This window comes from Gambusia affinis, linkage group LG12 (genome assembly GCF_019740435.1).
Source record: "Gambusia affinis linkage group LG12, SWU_Gaff_1.0, whole genome shotgun sequence".
In the NCBI taxonomy this organism is placed as follows: domain Eukaryota; kingdom Metazoa; phylum Chordata; class Actinopteri; order Cyprinodontiformes; family Poeciliidae; genus Gambusia; species Gambusia affinis.
This window is the reverse complement of record NC_057879.1, coordinates 12,220,133-12,240,193: the sequence shown is the minus strand read 5'-3', so window position 1 is coordinate 12,240,193 and position 20,061 is coordinate 12,220,133. Positions and strand designations below refer to the sequence as shown.

At 39.9% G+C, this 20,061-nt stretch overlaps 2 protein-coding genes across 2 annotated transcripts in view; one reads left to right on the top strand and one right to left on the bottom strand.

The window, feature by feature from the left end:
• Window positions 1-8,139, top strand: part of ece2a (endothelin converting enzyme 2a) — a 77,950-nt gene extending 69,811 nt beyond the window's left edge. The window contains exon 4 of the mRNA XM_044135366.1: window positions 5,790-8,139. Coding sequence (XP_043991301.1) covers window positions 5,790-6,080 — 291 coding nt within the window. The 3' untranslated portion in view covers window positions 6,081-8,139. The remainder of the gene's footprint in view (window positions 1-5,789) is intronic.
• A 7,278-nt stretch (window positions 8,140-15,417) lies between these two features.
• camk2n1a (calcium/calmodulin-dependent protein kinase II inhibitor 1a) lies at window positions 15,418-18,358 on the bottom strand. The gene is made up of 2 exons (XM_044135365.1): window positions 17,789-18,358; window positions 15,418-17,383 (listed from the first exon to the last, which is right to left on the bottom strand). Exons 1-2 carry the CDS (start codon window positions 17,955-17,957, stop codon window positions 17,313-17,315), a joined length of 240 nt encoding a protein of 79 aa, XP_043991300.1. The 5' UTR covers window positions 17,958-18,358; the 3' UTR covers window positions 15,418-17,312.
• Window positions 18,359-20,061: the final 1,703 nt, after the last annotated feature.

Here is a 20,061-nt window from a genome sequence, read left to right as displayed (position 1 = left end):
CCCCCCGGCCGCTCCACCTCTTCTCATAAATTTTCACTCCTCTTGTTTCTCCATGCTCCTCTCACCCACTGCCTCATCGCTTCTCTGTCTCCTCCAGACATTTACACGTTTTTTTGCCATCCACATGCTTGGCTGCAGGCTAATGGGTGAGGTGATATGGAAAGGAAGGGAGGCATTTGATTTAAGATGTTCATTCCTACAGAGAGAGAATGGGAGGGGTTTCCGAGGAGGCAGCGTCAGATCACACCAGTAAACAAGTTTGGGAAAATGAGGGAGAGAGTTTCAAAAATATATGAAATCATGACCTAAATAAAAAGTACACATCCTCCCTTCATTTTTCTTTCTCTCTTCACCCCACTTGAAGTATTTGTGCACTCGTGCACACTTAAAAGCAGCATTCATGCATGAAACCAATGTATAATGTAATGTATAATGCACACACACACACAACGCAATGCACTGAGAGTGCATTGCGTTGTGTGTGTGTGTGTGTGTGTTTGTCTCTGTGGGTGTACAGTATCTCTGAAAGAGTCGGTATCTGTGGTTTGCACAGGCCTGCTGTCCAAATACAGTTCTCCGCTCCGCCTCACCCACTGCATTCTAACAAAGTGCCAAGCACACCTCGCCGTTCCTCACATTTCGTCCTCCTACAAACTTCAGCTCTCATCATCAGGTTGGATCAAAACAGTCGGCCAACAATCATTTTTCAATCCAGTCGTTAGAAGTAGTTTGATACAGCAGTTCTTTTAAATTTATGGAGCGAGAAATCAAGACCGCAGACCAGTTTCTGCTTTGGTGTTTTTCGCGCCACTTTCTGTCATGCACTACAAAGTTAATGTACAAAAACATTAGCGTCAACCAAGTTTGTCTTGTTCCAGTCATGTGAAAGTTTAACGCACTCCTGAGAAAAAAGTTTTCTACATCTCAAGGATTTCAGATGATGACAGTGATTACAGTCTTAGATTACAGGTTTACCTTTGTAATCTAAGGTGAACCCAGATTACGTAACTCAACGGTTAGACGGAGTCAAACGACACCGTTGTGGCCACCATGTGTGTGTCCTCACATGGCCACCATGGACAATCAGTGATCTCTCATGTCCCAAACTGTTTCTTCAGGCAAACGTTAGCTCAAAGTAGAAACTGATGAAAGACGAGAGGATAAAACTGTAATGCTGTGCTCCTCCGTGAACTGAAAGTCTAAGCGATGAAATGGTGAAATAACGACAAAGATCTGGAGAAATGGTGCCTGCCGAGTAGACGAAATGTCAGTCTCCTTGGATGCCTTATCTTGTCTCTGAGTGATGCAGAAAGGTCAATCAGGGACAATAAGCTTGCATATACAGAGCTGAGATCAAAAAAGTTGATGTGAGTTCATCTAATTTTCTCAATTTAGCTTTTAGCCTCATGTACAAACTACCTTAGATTTTAAAATATTACAACAATAATCTATTTTTGACAGTTTTATTGAAAAAAAGAACTATAAAGAAGTGGTTAAAAAAACCTTAAAAAACATTATTAATAAAATAAATTCATCAGCTTCTGTTACTAGTTTATATATCATTAAAATCTGTAACTCTCCAATTTAAAAACCTTTTTGTATATTTTTGCTACCGATCTCATAAAGTAATAATCCTGCTAAGAGCTAGGCATAGGACTGATGTAAGATTTTTTTATGTATCATAACCTTGAGTGAAAATAGAAAACTACGAAGTACTGAAATTGTATAACAAGATCGGTTTGTTTTTATTGAAAACTTAAACATCGCAGTTATTCATATTACTGCTAACTTAATCTGCCATACTGAATGTTAATTATGTTTTGTTTAACTTTTGTTTATTGATTATTTATTTGATTTTGATGCAAAAAAAAAAAAAGACAAAAATATTGAACCATTTGCTGGGTAGTTTGGTGCCCAAGCTATTGCTCTCATTAGCTTGAAGTCTGGATACATTGTGAGTACTACTTTCATCTTAAGTGATTATTGTCACATTGTCAATTGTTGACCACTTTTGACAACATTCTTGGCTTCTTTGTGGTCAGCAGCTACAACTTGACATTGAAATACTATAATATTCAGTGTTCAATTATTTATCTCTAAGCTGAACAGGATTTAACCTGTGGGGGTCATGACCTAAAGGACAATGCTGTCCTTAGAGCTATAGGTTATGCAGCAGGAATTTCCATATGTGCTTACAGTTTGCTAGTATAATAAAGCTTCAGGAAGACTGACTTCTGCTCCTGGTCTCCTTGCTGAGGGAGACAACAAAGTTAAAAAAAATAGTCTCTCAAACTTCCCTTAAGAGCAGAGAGTTAATTAGATCACCAGGGATTTCTGATGTGAAACTTAACACCAGATCTTGTGTTTCCTCTTTGTTGTGTTATACCCAAGACAGGTGAGGTCACTTCGACACAGGCTTCCGACACCACGCTGAATAATTCAGCAAAGGTCAGAAAGCTGCGTATGGGTGTGCCTTTGTGTGTTTATGCTTCTGTGTGTGTTGGGATTTCATTAAGCATTCACAACGTAGTTTCCTCTGTGGTCTGGGAAGAGCCCTGTGACTCACTTTAGATCACGTTGCAGATATCTGATTAAAGCGGCAGGATTGAAAACTGGATGGGTTTTAGTGTTTGGGTTTGATGTAGCATCTGTCCCTATATTTCTAACTACAGAAATGTATGGAGCATTCATGCATGCACTGACCAAAAAATACTTTTATTTTCCAATTTTGCCATACATTCTCAATTGGACTCAAGCTTGAACTTTGATAACACTTGAGTTGGTTGCATGTTTGATGTTCTCCTACTGGAAAGTGATCCTCCATTTCAAGAAGGATTTCTTCCAGGGTGGTCATGTAATCAGCTCAATCCATCTTCCTATCAGACTGACTGGCATCATTGCCCTATTAAGGAAAAGCATGATGCTGCCACCATATAGAAATGTTGGTTATGAGCTGTCTGCTGTCAGTAGCTGAGATGCTAGCACTGCAGTTACGTCATTAACCCAGTAGTGTTAACAGTGGTTTGAGCTGATTTGCTTTCCATGGTCCAGTGTGTTGGTCAGTTCCAGTGACATTAGTTCACTAACGCCGCGGTATGGAGCCCTGACAAACAGATCAGATTTATGAATGATGACTGGAGTCAGGATTATGTGCTTCAGCTTTCTTTAAAATTTCCTGATTCAATGAAGATTTGTTTAAATGCTGCAGCCATTTTTACTTTGTACCTAAATTCCTTCAAATTTGAGAAAATGTTTGGTTTTGTGATTATAAGCCGTGGACTATATGATGTTTAAAACATGCATATCTCTGCCGTCGCTTCAGTTGTGTTATGATCAACCTTGATTTTCTCATTGAAAGAAATTGATTAAGATAGATGGCTCATAGTTCCCCTGTTTCTGTGTAATTTAATTTGTCTTACATCTTATCCAAACCTTATCCAGCCTTCCTCTTGCAGTACTTCCATGTCGCAGCGGAAGGTAAATAATTTATGTTCGGCCTTCTTGCTGGTGGATATGAATCACTCAAGAAGAGCAGAATACATGTGCTCATTTCAGAGTGACTCTTCACTGCAGAGACACATTCAGCATGGTGATGTTGAAGCTGGTCTACTTCACAGCATCTCTCTGTAGAAAAACGCTCCGCCTCGTCATTCTGGCCTCGCAGCTTCGCCATGAAGATCTCACAGAAGTTGGAAAAAAAAAAAAACCCTTAATAGTTATTTGTTATTGATGTTTGGTTGTGAGGTTTTCAATTTTCAGACGAAGCTCAAATTCAAATTCCAAAGTGATGGCAAATTGTAAACATAGTAAATCTATATGCTGTCCCAAAAAAGGACTCCAGGATGACCAGTAAAAATAATCACCATTTAAACCACTGCAGGTTGTTTGTTGTTCCAGCCTGGACCAGATGTGTACGACCTGTTGCCTGTTGAGTTAAATTCTTAATTTGCTCTCCTTCGCCATGTCATGTTGGCAGTAGTTTTCATTTGCACTGAAACATGCACTAATATTACAGGCTTTTATTTCCAAATTCAATTTTTTTACTGGTTTGTCAAAAGCCTCTAGCTCATCTTTGCGCCAGCGTCCAGAGATAAGGCAGTCCTTTTTCAAATTTAAATGTAGTAATGGTAATGAAAAAGCTTAGTAAAAAAGTTTAGAAATTATTTAAATTGTCCTTAGTGAAAAACAGTTTGAGGATTTTCTATTCCTGCAAGGCTCGTAACAAGCTCTCCAACGCTGGCGGCTGAATCCTCAACTCTATGAACGTCATCACTGGAGTCCCACAAGGGTATGTACTTGGTCTGCTGCTGTATACCTTGTACACTTTTGACCAACTCCTCATCAGATTTGCTGATGATGACACACCTGTGAAGTTTCATATCTTAAAAAAATTATGAGACACTGAATCTGAAAGAAATGAAGGATATGTCATCATTAAGTCAGAACATTTATCGCCAAATTGAACGTTGGCAAAACTCAGGAGCTGGTGGTGAACTTTAGCAGAGAGCGACAGTTTTTCTACACGCATCTCGACATCAGCAGGGTTGTGGTAGAGAGGATGACTACCGTCAAATACCTGGCTGTTGTTATCTCTGAGGACTTTACTGTACATTTATTGAAATCATCAAAACCGAAACAAAAAAGCACCTGCACCGTTTGAGGCAGCAGCAGAGGAAGTTTGGTTACACAAAGTCTTTTTTTTAATTCTAGGGCCATAGAGAGCATGCTAACCTAAGCCATCACATCCTAGATTAGGAACAACTACAAACAGAACCTTATGGTCGATTGATCTGTGCTGCGCAGCAATACTGCAGATCACCTCTCCCGTCTCATCCTCTCACCATCAAAGAGATCATGTCTTTGAATAAAGGAGCAAGAAATGTTCTGGGGGATGGTTGCTGCTCCTCACTGTTACATTTTAGACCAAGTTTTATTTTTCTTCATCTATGATCCATGGAATACTTCCACAGCTTGCTCTGCACCCTGGCAGTTTCTGACACTGTTAGTTTTCTGTAACTCAATGTTTGTTTAGAGCAACTCCGTGTAATATTCTGATATGTTTGTGTGGGTATTAGGAAGAGTTAATGAGAAAAAAACGTTTATGGAATATAAAAACTTTGTTGCGCTCGGCTCAGTGTTCTTCATGTCCTGTCCCCTCACTCCCACTCACACTCTGTCTCTGGAGACACATGGTGCCAAAGTCTGACTAAATCTTTGTATCTGTCAGTGCTTAAACTCTGTGTGTGAATGTGTGAGTGTGTCTGTATACTGTAATCCTGTTTTTAGCTCTGGAGTTCCTTCAAGAAGTATAAACACAGCAGTGTTTTTGTGTTCGCACAGCAAGTTAATTGTCTGCATGTCTAAGCAGCGGATCAGTGTCTCATCAGGGTGACCTGTTTGTACCTCAAATTAAGACGGCTACATTGGACATGTACCTGCTTTAAGAGGTTAGAGATTAAAATAATTTGACATTTGGTAGATGTTGTGGATGCAGCGTGCTGATTTAATTTTAAGCAAAGGAGCAAGTAGGTAAATGAGTCAGTTCTGGATGAGGCTTGTTTCTCACACAGCCTCACTGAGCAACAAGCCAATGGTTTATCCTGACTGAGGGCATATTTTTAAAAGCACTGCAGGTCCACAATGATATTAAGAATATTTGCAGCTTTCCTCAGAGGTTTTATAATTCTGCACCAAGTGGATGACTATGATCTCAACCTTGTGGAACAGAATTTCCATGAACTAATCTGTCTTCTATGTTTTTTCCTCCCCTTTCTTGGTTCTTCTCTTAGATAAGTCGGTGCTTGAAACCCGGAGGCTGCTTCGTCTCCATTACGTTCGCGCAGCCCTTCTTCAGGAAACGTCTCTACGCGCGGACCGTGTACAACTGGTCAGTCAGACATGACAGTTACGGCGAGGGCTTTGAGTATTTTGTGTACGTAATGACCAAAGGAGAGCAGCTCAGCCCAGAAGATGCGGCTCTGGAACAGAGGCTTCTGGAGGAACCCAAATCCCAACCCGCCAGCTGTCCCACCCCTCAAGATGAAGAGAATAATGACTTCCTGTGCAATATTAACTTATGATGTTGCTGAAATGTGGACGTTGATCTCAGGAATATTTTATGTCTTATCCTACAGAAGCAGAAGAGAAGTGACAGATTTATTACTTTCAGTGTTGAAAATAATTTTAAACACACTTTTATCTCAGTTTTTAGTATTTTTAATGTTTTAGCTTTTGTAAACCTTTATACATGCTGTTGCTGCAATAGAAATATTTCTGCAAATTCATTTGATTGTGATCAGGACTGATTTTTGTCAAATTTAATTTTAGGATTGTATTTTTGTTCACACAACTCAACTGTATCGGTCTAGCCATAAATCAAATGGTTGCCTTAAGCGTAGTTTTAGGTTAGGTTTAGTAAAAAGTGAACAAGCCACAGCTGAAAAAACAAGCAGCCTTTTGAGGATTAATTTTTTTTCTTCCTGATGGAAACATTTCAGTGTTTTCCATACATTTTTTCAACTGAAAGGAGCAAGCTGGTGTAACATGAGATACTGGCATTAGATAAAAAAAATCATTTCAGGGATACCATTGTTTTTAAAATTACTAATTTAGCACTGACATATTGTTAATGCGTCTCAAAAATGTACTAAATTGAGGTTTGAGATCTTAATAGAATGAGATGTAGAAAAAGTTCAAAAAGCTCTTAAATGGTAAAAGTACTACAAAACGTAACCATCCAGCAGCGGATGGTTATTTATGATCCGTTGTGAATCCCCTCCTGGATGTGTCAGAGGTTTTGGTCTTGCTCTTGGTTCTACTTCATATCGTAATCACAAACAAAATCCCTGCAGGTTCGCATCCAGCTCCAGTGTTTTGCCTTCCAGTGTGAGTTTGCCACGTTTAAGCGATTTGCAAAACAAACCATCGCGTCTCAATCCGACACCTGAGAGCCGCAGCATTCTGCCTGTTGAGAAGGTGTTAAAACTCCATCAGTATGTCTGTCAGCGTCCTCCTCTCGTCTGCTGCTGGTGTCGGTTTTATGTTCAGCACAAAAGCTTCAAGGTGCTTCATGCCACGTCTCACACAGCTGTCAAGCAGCATTTATGCACATGTGCTTCCACCTACAAGAAACGCCCCACCCTGCATGTTATTTGTTCGAGACACTCGATACTGGGTGTTGGGTCATGTGCTCCCCTGCTGCTTAAATATAGCCCATTAACGGCACACACAGCCATGCGTGCAGACAGGGAGGAGGATTTCTGACTGGAGGGGAGGGGATCGCATTAATAAAGTAGAAATCATTTATTTTTAATACTCCACCGAGATCTAATTAACGCCTATTTTTAAGACTTTCGGCGTGAAGATGTGATTTTTCTGAAGGCTGCTCTTTCCTTACACGGTTAGCTTGTTGGAGGAACATGATGGTTTGGTCAGCTTCAGCGCTGTTGTTTATCAGACTATTCTCACTGTATGGTCTACTGTTTTTAGCTGGCATCGCAAAAATAAAATTATACATATTTAATGGGCTTACAATATTAATGAGCTAAATGAAGTACAATGCTTTGTTCCAGACAGAGATTTCTTTCTTTCTTTTTTCTTTTTTAATGCAACTTTAGATGAAGCTGCTAATTATGAGATTGTCATGTTTTCAGTAACATCCAAAGCTGCCTTTCCTGCTCCGCGGTGCAAATTAAATGCCTTACCATCCAAAAAGGCCTTTTAAACTAACCCTGTGGCCTATTACTAATCATTATGTGTATATTATTGTTTCAGTTTCAGAGGCTAGAAACTGCTTCGTGTGTATAACCAGCTGAAAAGCCGATGCTGTGTAATCTACAGACTCAGTAGCTGTTTACAGTTCTGTTGTTGTGTTGTATTAACGCATTATTCTCATGCTGTCTTTCCAAGTTGACTGTTAACATTATGTGCAGAAATACAAACTTATTTCAAGATGTACAAACGTACACTGTGAAAAAGAAAAAAAAAAAAAGTTCTAACATTAACAGTACATGCATACTTAGTGTGCGCCATTTGTATTTGCATAAAGATGCTTCCAGTGTTTTAAAATAAATACATGTTTTACATGCAGTGTCCTAATATCGCTATAAAATTCTTAGCAATTTTTCTACAGAAAAATGAAGCAAGTCTGGTCTAACGTCATTCATGGGAATAGGGGGGGGGGGGGTGTTTGCTCATAGGCTTTGAGTCGTTTTGAGTCTAAAACTCAACTGGAGTGTTTATTGCAGAAAAGCTCAACATCAGTTTAATCTGACTAAAGCACACAGTTCTAGTTAAAGTCCAAGTAGATATTACATAATTCCACATGTTTAGTGATGGTAAAAACAGAAAAAATGTTTGCCTATTTTTTTGAAATTATACTCAACCAGTCGGCTTGTAGATACTTTGAAGTTCCCCGTTTCCCTCTAACCCTAGCCAGCAAAATTATACATATTTAATGGACTTACAATATTAATGAGCTAAATGAAGCAGCTCAAAGTTGTGAATTACTGAAACTCTGCTTAAAAGGGCAAAGCGTACACTAGAAACATAATGTAAAAGAAAGTTTGTTTCACAACTTGATGCCTCTGTCTCTTTAAGAAGCTACTTGAGTACGATGTCACAACAAGGCCTCTCCATTGTGTTGTTTGCAACCGTTCTTAGGAACGTTGGACTGAGAAGTAGTTGGCATGATGAGCTCAGCAGAAATGCAGCCCCACCAGGTGTTTACTAATTGCTGCCGCCACTAGTCTAGAGGAGCTGCGAGGTGAAGGTGGTGGAGGGTTGCTATAAATGTGGCCGTAACACTATCGCTTATCTCATTACCTTTTCCTTTTACAACACACCCACACACACACATACAAAACTGTTTACACCATGTTATATGGCTACCAACTGGCTTCCATGGTGACAAAAGGGGTGTAGCAGCCTGGCTACCTAAGCAGGTGGGTTCAGAAATAGTTTGGAGCACATCTGACCTGGTCAACAAGGAGGGTGCTTATGTAAGTCTAAAATGGCCCCAGCTTTTATATCGACTAGAGAGGCTTCAGCAGCACTGCTGCACTGGGACGTACAAACATTTGATGGATTCATTACCCTGTGGATGGATGGAGGCTGGATATGTCTGCACACGAACGAGGGGAGGATTTCTACTCCCTCAGAGCGCCGACGCTTTCCTTCAGTTTCACTTTGCCACAGTTTTGTGTTCTGTGCTTATATGAAGGTATTAAAACTGAGAAGTGGTTTACATTGGGTTTCCAGCTGCCTCAGAGGGACTGACTGATGTGCAGTGGCAGAGACCCTACTGAGAGATTTAACTCGCCTGGACTTAGGTTATGTAACCACAGAGCAAAGCACAAGCCTCATGCATGCATGAGAGGTTTGCCATTGTTTATAGTACAAATCCTGTCTTTCTGATGTTTGTTCATTTTTCTCTCACCTGATCTTGAGTCATTAAATTTTTCCCTTTATGTGCTTTTATATAGATGAAGACACAGATGCCCGATTTTGCTTTTTTTTCTCCCCTGTTTCTCACAAAACTAATTGTCCTCCTTTCTTTGTTGCCCACAGCAATAATCTATTGCATGCTCAGTGTTTCACTCTGACTTTTTCAATCAAGTCAAGTTTATTTGTGTGGCACATTTCAGCAACAAGGCAGTTCAAAGTGCTTTACACAGTAAAAACACAATACAATCACCCCTCTTCTCAAGCACCGTCACCGCCATCATGTCCTCTGGAAGCATCGTTTGGCCCTCAGTGATTTGTTTTATGGGTGTTATGTGGCAGATCATGTGACTCAAAAGGTCAGCTGTATGCTTTTATAAATATGCCGAGAGCTCATTCTGCTCAATTTGTGTTTGAACCGAGTCACAACACAGTTCTTTTGCATCCCTCTGAAACGCCAGCTCCCTGCAGCAGCAATCAAGTGCTGCTGTTCTTAAGGGAAGTCTTCCCAGGCATTTGTTGGCATTTTGTAGTTTTCAAAAAAAAAAAAAATCATAAAAAATCTGACTCACTTTTCACCACGAGATTGTTGAAGAGTGGATGAATTCACATAGTTAATAGCAGATTTTAAAATGCACTTTTCCTCACCTTATACATTTTTGTTTTTCTTTTTTTGTCACTTGTAAATGCTTCTGATCATCAGTAAAAGAATGAAATAGATCATTTGTCACACTCAAGGCCCTGGGGCCAAATCCAGCCTGCCGTAGCTTTTTACATCAATAAGTTCTTCCAGTTTTTCCACAAATCTGCAAAATTCACACAAAATCAACAAATCTCCACATTTTTTTCTGATTTTACTGCAAATTTTCTAACATTTTTTCAAAAACATTAAGTTTAAATGACTGCAGTCTCAGTTGATGTCAATTTTAGTCCATAGTTGATAAAGTACTAAAAAGTCACCTTTAACATCATTCAGTGCAAATATTATAAAAAATCCTTACAAACGTTTCTAAATTGGCACGATAGGATCTGAAATTTTGATGAAAAAAGCAACAAAAAAACACTAAAACTAATATTTTAACAATTTAAAAGTTTTATCAATATATTCTGGCACAGTCGGCCCTTTAAGAACATTCAGGTTTTTGATATGGCCCAAAATGTAAATGAGTTTGACACCCCTGATATAGATGAAAACTTGAAATAAAAAATGCAGTTTTCAAGCGATAAACTCTGTTAAGGAAATCTAAACAAACAACATCTATAAAACAAGGTAACGACACCATTATTAGATTATGAATTATATTTTATTAACTACGTCACGTGGAAAACTACGTTCAATTTCTGCAACCTGATTACTGTCAGAATCATGTCAAAAAATAGACCTTTTTTGACAGCATGAAGAAGACAAAAATAAATCTCTAAATGACACATCATGCCCTGATCAAAAGAAGTTCAACAGCATATGAGAATGTCAATGATTTCTATTTGTTTGGTAATAACTACAAAGTGCTTTTTCAGATTTTTCAAATGAACCACAGTGAGTGTGACTATCAACAAATGAAGAAAACAAGGGACAGTAAAGATCCTTCCCTGAAGTGGTTGGTGAACCAAAATTACTCTGAGAGAACATTGACGATTCATCCAGGACGTCCTAGAACGATGACTAGAGCTCTGTAGCTCTCTCTTCCCTGAGTTAAGGTAAAGATTAAATTAGACCAAAGTGGATCTTTCTGGATAGTTTCTGTGCTTTCTGTTACATCAGGGCATAAATGTAATTTAACATAAAGGAACATCATAACTGCAAACAAGCATAGTAATGGTTGTGTGATGCTCTGGGCCAGTTCTTCTGTCGGTCTTGCACAGGGGTCACCAACCTTCACAGAGATGTTTTGACTCTTGTTTTTTTTTTTTTTTTTAATCTCTACAAAGATGTATTTTATTTAATTTAAACTGGGAAATTAAAGAACCTCATTACATTTGTTTGTAGGTTTATCATTTCTGCCCAAACTTATAAGGTGCAATGTAGTATGACTAAAGATCTGGTGGTAGCTCTGGCATTGCACGCTCCAGCCCCACTGCTTCAGCAAAATGAGCTTACATGCATTACTGTTACAAGAAGTATTGATGCGAGCTTTGATTCCCATCCTAATAACAAAATTTATATCTTTTCAAAAGCTCCTCAGTAGTTCTAGTAGTCCTAGATGAGAAAAATCTTTGACAGTGATATTACAATTTTGTTCACTTTTGTAGCTTTTCAGCAGTATTGGTAGGGGAGAGCAAACTGTTATTACACCAGATGCATTGTGGGAAAATACAAACGACAGTGTGCATCTGTCCATGTCTCCTGAGGCTGCACAATGGCATAATTCTGAATATTGAATAGCGGACTTATGTAACAAGAGGAGGAATATTAATGGATGTCCACTCAGACGGATGGAAAGTGGTGTTTTACATACTTGAATGATGATACCAGAGGTTCTAAAGACTACTATGGTGGCCTGTGTGTGCCGTGGTGCAGGATTTACCTTGCTTTATACCGTGTGTGTCCTCCATCTTCATCAGACTCATCTCCATCCAGTCCGCCTGTAGTTAGAGAGCGGGCTGTTTGTTTTGGAGGCAGGCACAGCATGTTTGTACTGACCCCAACATGAGCCGCACACCAAGACAATCTGCCAGACTCCTCTCCTGTCATTCACCAGAGTTTGAGAGAGTCTATATGTTTTTATTTTGTTCGGCAAATGTCCAAAGAAGAAACATTGATTTTTTTGTTTTTTTTGAAAAGTGTTGATTCTCAAACATTCATAGACAGAAGAGGTTTGCCAAATAATACAAAGTCTATGATGATGCCAGATTAATCCATTCACAAAAATAATTGCGTTTTATTTTCTTAAATTCTAATTATGAAATGGGACAGAGCCGTATTTTGATCTCCAGAGTTTGCTAAAGGGTGATTTTAAAATCTCCACAATCTCTTTCATTAAAGAAGCCAGAACCAGACATTAATGCCTACAAGTTCATAAAACCCTGAAATATAATAATAAGACATCATCAGATTACTTCTGAAAATAATCAGAGAAATCATCTGTTTTCCCCTTTTTCTCATGTTACAGACAGACAACTTTAATTAATTTTATTGGGATTTTACACAATAGAGCATGACAAAACTGTAAAAGGAAAATTAAACGATATGGGGTTTTCTTTCTTCTATATTAAAGCTCTGCTGTTTTAACCTCTACATTTCAACCTTATTTACCACTGTAAACAAAATCCAGCCTCTTTAAAGTCTCCTAATTAGTTCATAGAGTCACACTTTGTAGAATTTTACCTCTGTATAAATTTATTGTGTTCTAAGAAAGCCTCAAAAGTTTCTTAGAGAACATCAGCGAACAAACAGCTGCTGCCCCAGCGACCAATGTTCTCATGACAACAAAGGTCAAATTTAAAAAGACATTTGATTTAACAAATATCTGACATTTGTACACATTCTGTCTCGCTGAGGATATCACAATAGACTTTAGTTATGAATGCTGCTAGTATGCAGGTTAGTTTGTCTTTAAACAAAACATGTATACTGTTGAAAAGCGTACTATAATTTCACATTTAAATCTTAAGTTAATATTAATAATGTCATAAGCCAGATTGTTGGATGATTAAACGTTGTGCCCTGGTATCCTTTTGGAAAATCAGTGTCTGGATCTTGTTGGCTCTTTAAGGCTGAAGACCAACTGCTCTGTCCGAGAAATGTTTGTGAACCACTATGAATTGCAGTAAAAGTCATTGTAAACAAATGCTCACATGACAGGAAGAGCAGCCTGAGGCTGAGTTAGGACAATCCAATATCTGTCCAAATATGTCTGTCCTGTTCCGGTCTGCGGCGGCTGCCCATTGCTGCTAAAGTGTAATTGTTCACGGCACCAGGCAGACACACGCACACAAGCAGTTCATCCACAGCATCCACAACAACATGATCAATAGCACTATTTGTCCATTCAGCGCAGTGCTGGTGTTATCGGAGAAGTCGATAATCGCGGTGATGGGAATGTGGAAGGGTTGCACTGGTGATGCTTTGTTTATGTCCTTCAAAGTGTAGTTGGGAACAGCATACAGATATCGGTGCATGTGTTGTTGTCAGTACATGCAGCTGTTTATAGATGTGCCCTGGTACTGTAGACGCTGTTTTAAACCAATAAAGGGTAATCTAACCAGCCTGTTTCCAGGAACATTCTGCTGCGTTTGCAGGGAAACTCGTTTCTTCTGAGTGATTATCAGTCATGTTTGTGTGCTGCAGGTGGGGGAGAGGTGCTACCAGCTGACCTAATTTCCTGCTTGATTTTGCTATCAAACACTGTAGAATAGGTTCGTTGTTATTTTTTTTACTCCCATCAGCTATCTCTGGCAACAGTACCTCGGTTTGTCACATTACGCCTACAAATTTAAATGTTTTATTTGGATTTTATGTGACAAAATAACATAAGTTGGTGCAAAATTGCAAAGTAGAAGGGAATGATTGCATGTTTTTTAAGTAAAAACGTCATTTGAAAAGTGTGCATGTCACACTCTTCAGGTGTGTATGCATACGCCTTGCATATCCAAACATTTGTTAGTTCTTTGCAGTCACTCAAGCTCAGTGAGATTGGCTGGAAATCATTTGTGCACATCAATTTTCAAGTCTTGTCACAGATTTTGTAATTTAGGTCTAGACTTTGACTTAGCCACTGATCTAAACGATTTTATTGAATCGAACCTCCCATTCAGCTTCAAGTCCTGGTCAACCTTCTTCCAGTATTGGCTTGTATCTGACCAGATTCTCTGACCCTGCTGAAGAAAAGCATCCTCACACCAAGAGGCATAAAAATATTTCAGTTATGGGGATGGGAGTTTCAGAATGGTGCACTGTGCCACTTTTCAACTAATCAGTTGCTATAACCCAAAGATCATCTGCCCAGAGCACCTTCTTCCATGTGCTTCCTGGGTTCCCTGCATAGTTGGAGGCAAACCATGGAAACTGTACATCTTTTTGTTTTGTTAGACAATTACTGTCTGCCACAGCAAAAGTGGTCTGTCAATAAATTCTCACACCTGAGGTGTGGATCTTTGCATCTACTCCAAAGTTACCTATCGTTTGTGTTTCTCTGATTAATGATCTTCCTTCCCGACTCACTTTAGGAGAAGAATTAATTAGCTGGTCTGTAGTCTCTTTTCAATTTTGGATTGTGAATAGAAAAGCGCTCTACTAGGGTGGCAGAGTTATGAGGGCAGATTGCAAAGTCTGTGTAAAATTCACAAACCTTTTATGATGGAAAGGTAATGAATCTCACAGCATTTCTCAAGACAACTAGAGATGGGTTGGTACAGGCTCAAACAATATTATCCAGAAACTAAAACTCTTTGGTGAGCCATTCCACTCCCGCCACGTCAGATATGTTTGACAGACTTGATCCAAATAAATGAAAGGGAAACTTGTCAAGACATCCCCTGTGTTTGGTCTTCCATTTAATTCGTACCAAATGTATCCCTGTAACAAATGACAGAATGTTTAAATCATAAATTTAGGGATCTTGGGTATAGGAGACAGTTGTGTGAAGTGAGCACGCACATGCCTGTCGGTGATTATGTGGCTAGTTGTGGCTCCCCAGGGATTTGTGATTTAATGGATCCACTTGTGTAGGCCAGCGCAGAGCCGTTTAGCAGCTCAACACTTGGATCACGGATTCATCCCATCTCTTTAATTAAGGCTCAGTCTTTGCTGTTGTTGGTACCACAGCTAATCATTCCAGAATGAATGTAGAGGCCCCAAACCTGCAGTGATGTTAGCTCTTTCTGCTTGGAGGGCATTAGCTCCGCCTGCCATGGTTCATGTGGTCAAGATGATGTGACCTTTCAGTTTCACTCACAGAACAAGTCCAGATCTCCAAAGTGCTGGCTCATTGTTCATCACAGAATGTCTCGGAACAAAAGCCACATCGAGGAATCGCATTAACATTTTCTGTCACCATTTATTAATTCACCAAATACAGTGAAAATGGCATCATAATATACAATGACTCATTCTTAGAATGTCATGACATTTTTGTTGCTTTTTTGCTTCATAAAACAATGTTGTTGTTTTTTTTTTAATATTTGAAAATATTAAGGTTTCATGCACAACCAACCATTTGTTGAAAAGTATGGTACAAAATAAAAATAAATAAGTCAAACCAAACAAACAAAAATAACTTGTCATGTTCAAAATTGATCAAATAACAACGCGTTATTTGAGGATAATCGTAAACAGTGCAATATACTCTAAAACTGCCATATTTTTCTAACAAATTCATCAACGAAGCTGAACTCACAGTATACGATTTCTTAATAATAGTTTAACATTGATGTGTGCAAAAAACCCAGACACATTCAGTAAGTCTTTAAAAAAATGCCTGACCTTTGATATAGAACGAGACCGGTCCACTAAACTCTGAGATTAGCCAGTGTGAGGCCCAGTCACATTAATCAAACCCTCTCTGAAGTACAAATATTGTTGTTGATGAACCGTAAGACGAGAGACTAGCATATAATTCAAATAACAAATATTTAGATATAAAAATACAAATATGACTTTTCTGTCGTCGTCGTTGTTGTTAAAAAGAAGCGTGCCAGGGTTACGAGTGGCGGTACCTGCGTTGGCACCAGAATGGGACAGTTCATGCAAAATAGATGGAGGCTGGAGGGAGGGAGAGATTTCTAACTCTACAGAGAATTGCAAACATAAATTTTCAAAACTGTATAACTCCCCATCAGTTACATAACCAATATTTAAACTATTTCCTGGAATTTCCACATCCGCGGAGGCCTCTGTGGATATCTGAAGAGTTGCAAAACAAACAAAGAAGATGAGAAACGGAAGAAAAAAAAATTGAGATATGTGCAGGTTTAAATCAGCTACATGGAGGTGCCATCCTGCACCATTCACCACCAAAGGGGATAATGCAAGATGAACACTGTGGTCTGTTTCTCTGCTGTTTATACGCTGAAACAAACAGGGAAAGAAGGGGGGGGGGATGGGGAAGAGGGTGAACTACAGAAGATATCAACATTGCACCATCCTCGGATAATATGTCTTTATACATATAATGAGTCTCCTTTAATAAAGTTTGGTTCATCTGTTCGTTTTCTTCTTCTTCTTGTGAAAGCATTAGCAGCAACAGGGGATGCATTGGATCAGTGCTGAAAGGACAGCTCCCTTAAAATGCGCCGTGGCTGACTGGATCAACAAAGCAAAGCCTAGAGGGCTGAGGAAGGAAGGGGGAGGCGGGGCGTTTTAAGAGCTTATAGCTTCACCTACTGTACAACTTATTGAAATAGGGCTGGGATTTAGCTTCGCCCTCTATAGTTGCAGTGTTTTGTTGTTTACAGCGCTTTTATATATTTATATATATATATATTTCTAGAAAAAAGAAAACAGAAAGAGATGATCGTGAAGGAAAACGACAAGTTCATCCATTATTTTAAGTCAGCAGAGGTTGAGATGCGCAGCAGCCATCTCAACATCCTGCTGCGCATCGGTAGTTAAAATCGGGATTCTTTTTGGAGAATTGCCAGCAATCCCACAATAAATCTTGGTCTTTATTTTTTTTTTCTCCCCCTCCTCTTAGAGTCCACCAGTCTTTCTTCACCTCTTCCTTTTTCTTTCCCTCCTCTCAAAGCTTTGTCCTTTCCCCTTCTTTTTTCTCCTTCTTTCAGAATCCCCATCGTCGTTCAGAGCTGCCCGTGTTTACTTCTTCTTCTTCTTCTTCTTACTCACTCTCCTGCAATCCTCGAACATGCACAGCCGACAAGTGCTTCAAATCGGGTGATCGGAAATTAAAAAAGTCTGCAAGGCCATCGGAGACGCTTTAAACGCCAGGTGAGGACTTGTCCGTCATCCCCTTCAGGACCTCGTCTATTCGGTCGTCCTCGATGACCACTGTGGACAAAAGGGGAGGGGGGAAAAAATGGATGAAAATATTTTGATCAAAGCAGCTCGCATTCAATATAAAACTATGACAATGACACAGTACGTCGTTTCGCCTTATCTATTAATGGCGCACGAAATGCCCAAATTAAATTCTAATACATAAAGGCGCATCTTTAATGGCAAAGATAAAGTCTTTTATCCTTACTGTTTAATAAAGAGTGCCTACAGGGTGTGTCGCTGCCAGCACGGAGATAATCTCCTGTCTATGAATGTAAACAGAATGTCACCTGAAAGTATTTGCGCACTGATTAAGGTGGCTGGAATATTCCAGACGCCGCAACACCTTTGTTATTTTCGCTCTCGCTCTCTTTTGCATCTTTCCCCAACTTGTCATTAAAAAAAAGTATCCTTTACCGTGCTTGGCTCTGCCGATCTGTCCCAGCTTTGGGGGTCTTTTCGCCTGCGACGCAGCGAAGAAGGCGTTTGTGTCCTGCAGTCCGCAGCTAAAGGACATCTGGCTGACCTCGCTGTCCGCTCCGTAGCCGCTCATTTTGCCCTCGTTGTATGGCAGCACCTCGGACATTGTGGCACGTATAGAAGAGCTAACCCGCTTAGAAAAGAGGGGGGGGCGGAAAGGAGCAACACAAAGCAGACTTCCTTCCTCGGGGAAATTTAGATCCCTCTTCGCGCAAGTTGCAGCCGCTTGTCTCCTGCAGGAGGGTTTTTCTCTGAGAGTGGAACCCGGTGCGTTGCGGTCTCTGTATGCGGTGCAGCTGCAGCCAGAGTAGGTGTTTGTGCGTTAAGGGGAGAGAGAGAAAAAGAGAGAGAGAGAAAGAGGAGGGAGAGAGAGGGTGTCAGAGAGAGAGAGCTGCGTTCAGTTGTGCTGCTGGCTGATGTCTGGCGAGGGATGTGGGAGATCCCGGGATCATAAAGGAAACCCAGGCAGAGCGGTGAAGTCATCCATCCGGGGTTGAAGCGCGATAGTGTGTGCGTGCCTGTACGGAGTGTGTGTGCGTGTGTGTGTGTGCGTGTGTGTGTGTGATGGGGGGACGCTGCTCAGAGTGATGGAGGAGCAAGAGTGACGCCAACAGGCCACAGATAAAATAGCTGAGGTTCAAATGAGGCCTGACAACTTTTTTCTGTCTTCTTCTGGATGAACTTTGTCCAGCATTATCAGAGTTTCACATTATGCATCATTATGCATTATCCTTCCTTTAGAAGCATGTACATATCTAGTAACCCGTCCGTAGTAATAAGTGCGTAAAGCATGCACATTCAAGGCAAATTTTACTCTTTACATCTAAACATGCTTCTTAACTTTTTTATTACACCGAGCCAGCCTTCTATTTAGCAAAGTGTCTATATATATAAAGACACTTCATTAAATGTCTTAAACTACTTCCCATATCTGGGCAATCAAGTCATTCATAGGATTTCCACTCCATGCAAAATCCCACTGATGTCTCATAGTAATTTAACAAAACTGAAACAGTTGGGAGCCACAGCAGCTCAGCCATGAAATCATAGAGCTTACTTCATGGCTGAGCAGCTGCATCCCGATGTCTAAAGTAAGTGACCCCTGGTTTAGAGCAGTGGACATGTGTTCTCTTGAGTGATAAATCCTGCCTCTCTGTCTGGCAGTACGCTAGCAGAGGGGATTTAGCAGTGGGCAGGAGAACAGCACTGATCTGACTGCATTGTTTCAAAGTCAGGTTTGTCTTATAGGACGGGCCCACTAGGCCTCTTGGTGTAAAAAACAAGTGTATCCACTTTAACAAAAAAAAAAAAAAAAAAAAACGTGGAATATAAAGCAGTGAAGCACACTCTGCAGAAGTGACATATTTATAATTTAAGAAATATGTCCCATCCATAATAACAACAGCTATGGGTAAGAAAAAAATAACAAGCTGGGATTTATAATCACATCATCATGAGATGTTTTATTACAATATGGTGATGTATTACAACTGTTCCTCTGATGCTATCAGATGTCGCCTCATATGTGTCCAATCCTGACATGCACTCACATCTCAGCACAGCCAATGTCTCTTGTCTTTTGTCCCTTTCTCTGCGTTTCTCCTTCTCTGCTGTAATAGCAGGTAGCAGTTGCTAATGATCCGCCTCACTCAGCGGGCCCCATCATCTCTGACAAGGTCAGCCATCCTAAAGAAGACAGTGTGTGTACGAATGTGCATCTACGTACGTGTGTGTGCATGCTCTCAAAGCACTGCTCCCAATTACAAATGAATCATTGTGCTGAGTCACTTACCCCTCTCCCTGTATCTCTCCAGGAGCAGACCAAGCACTAAAACACACACCATTGTACTTCAGTACAAAATGAGGACTTTGTTTGAAGATCCATTCATTTTAGGGACTGGGTTTATGCCTAACCAAGACATTTTCCCTAATCCTAACCTCACTAACCTATTCCTAATCCTATCCCTATCTAAAACTCAATTCACAACATTCCTCTAAATCTAACTAGTAGTGCAGAAAGAAACTGCAAAAAAAAAAAAAAAAAAGAGGATCGTAGGATAGTATATACCAGTACATCCACACCGACACACATATATACACGTCTTTTTATCTTCCCAGGGACTTTGCATTTACCGCCATTCAATTTTCACGTATTTCTGCTGCCTTACCTTAAACCGGACAACTACCAGTACATTAAGCTAAGGTTAGTT

Coding starts and splice junctions, on each gene's coding strand:
- camk2n1a (XM_044135365.1), bottom strand. CDS start 17,957: ATGTCCGAGGTGCTGCCATACAACGAGGGCAAAATGAGCGGCTACGGA. Junction 17,384..17,788: donor GATCGGCAGAGCCAAGCACG/GTAAAGGATACT, acceptor TTTTGTCCACAG/TGGTCATCGAGGACGACCGA.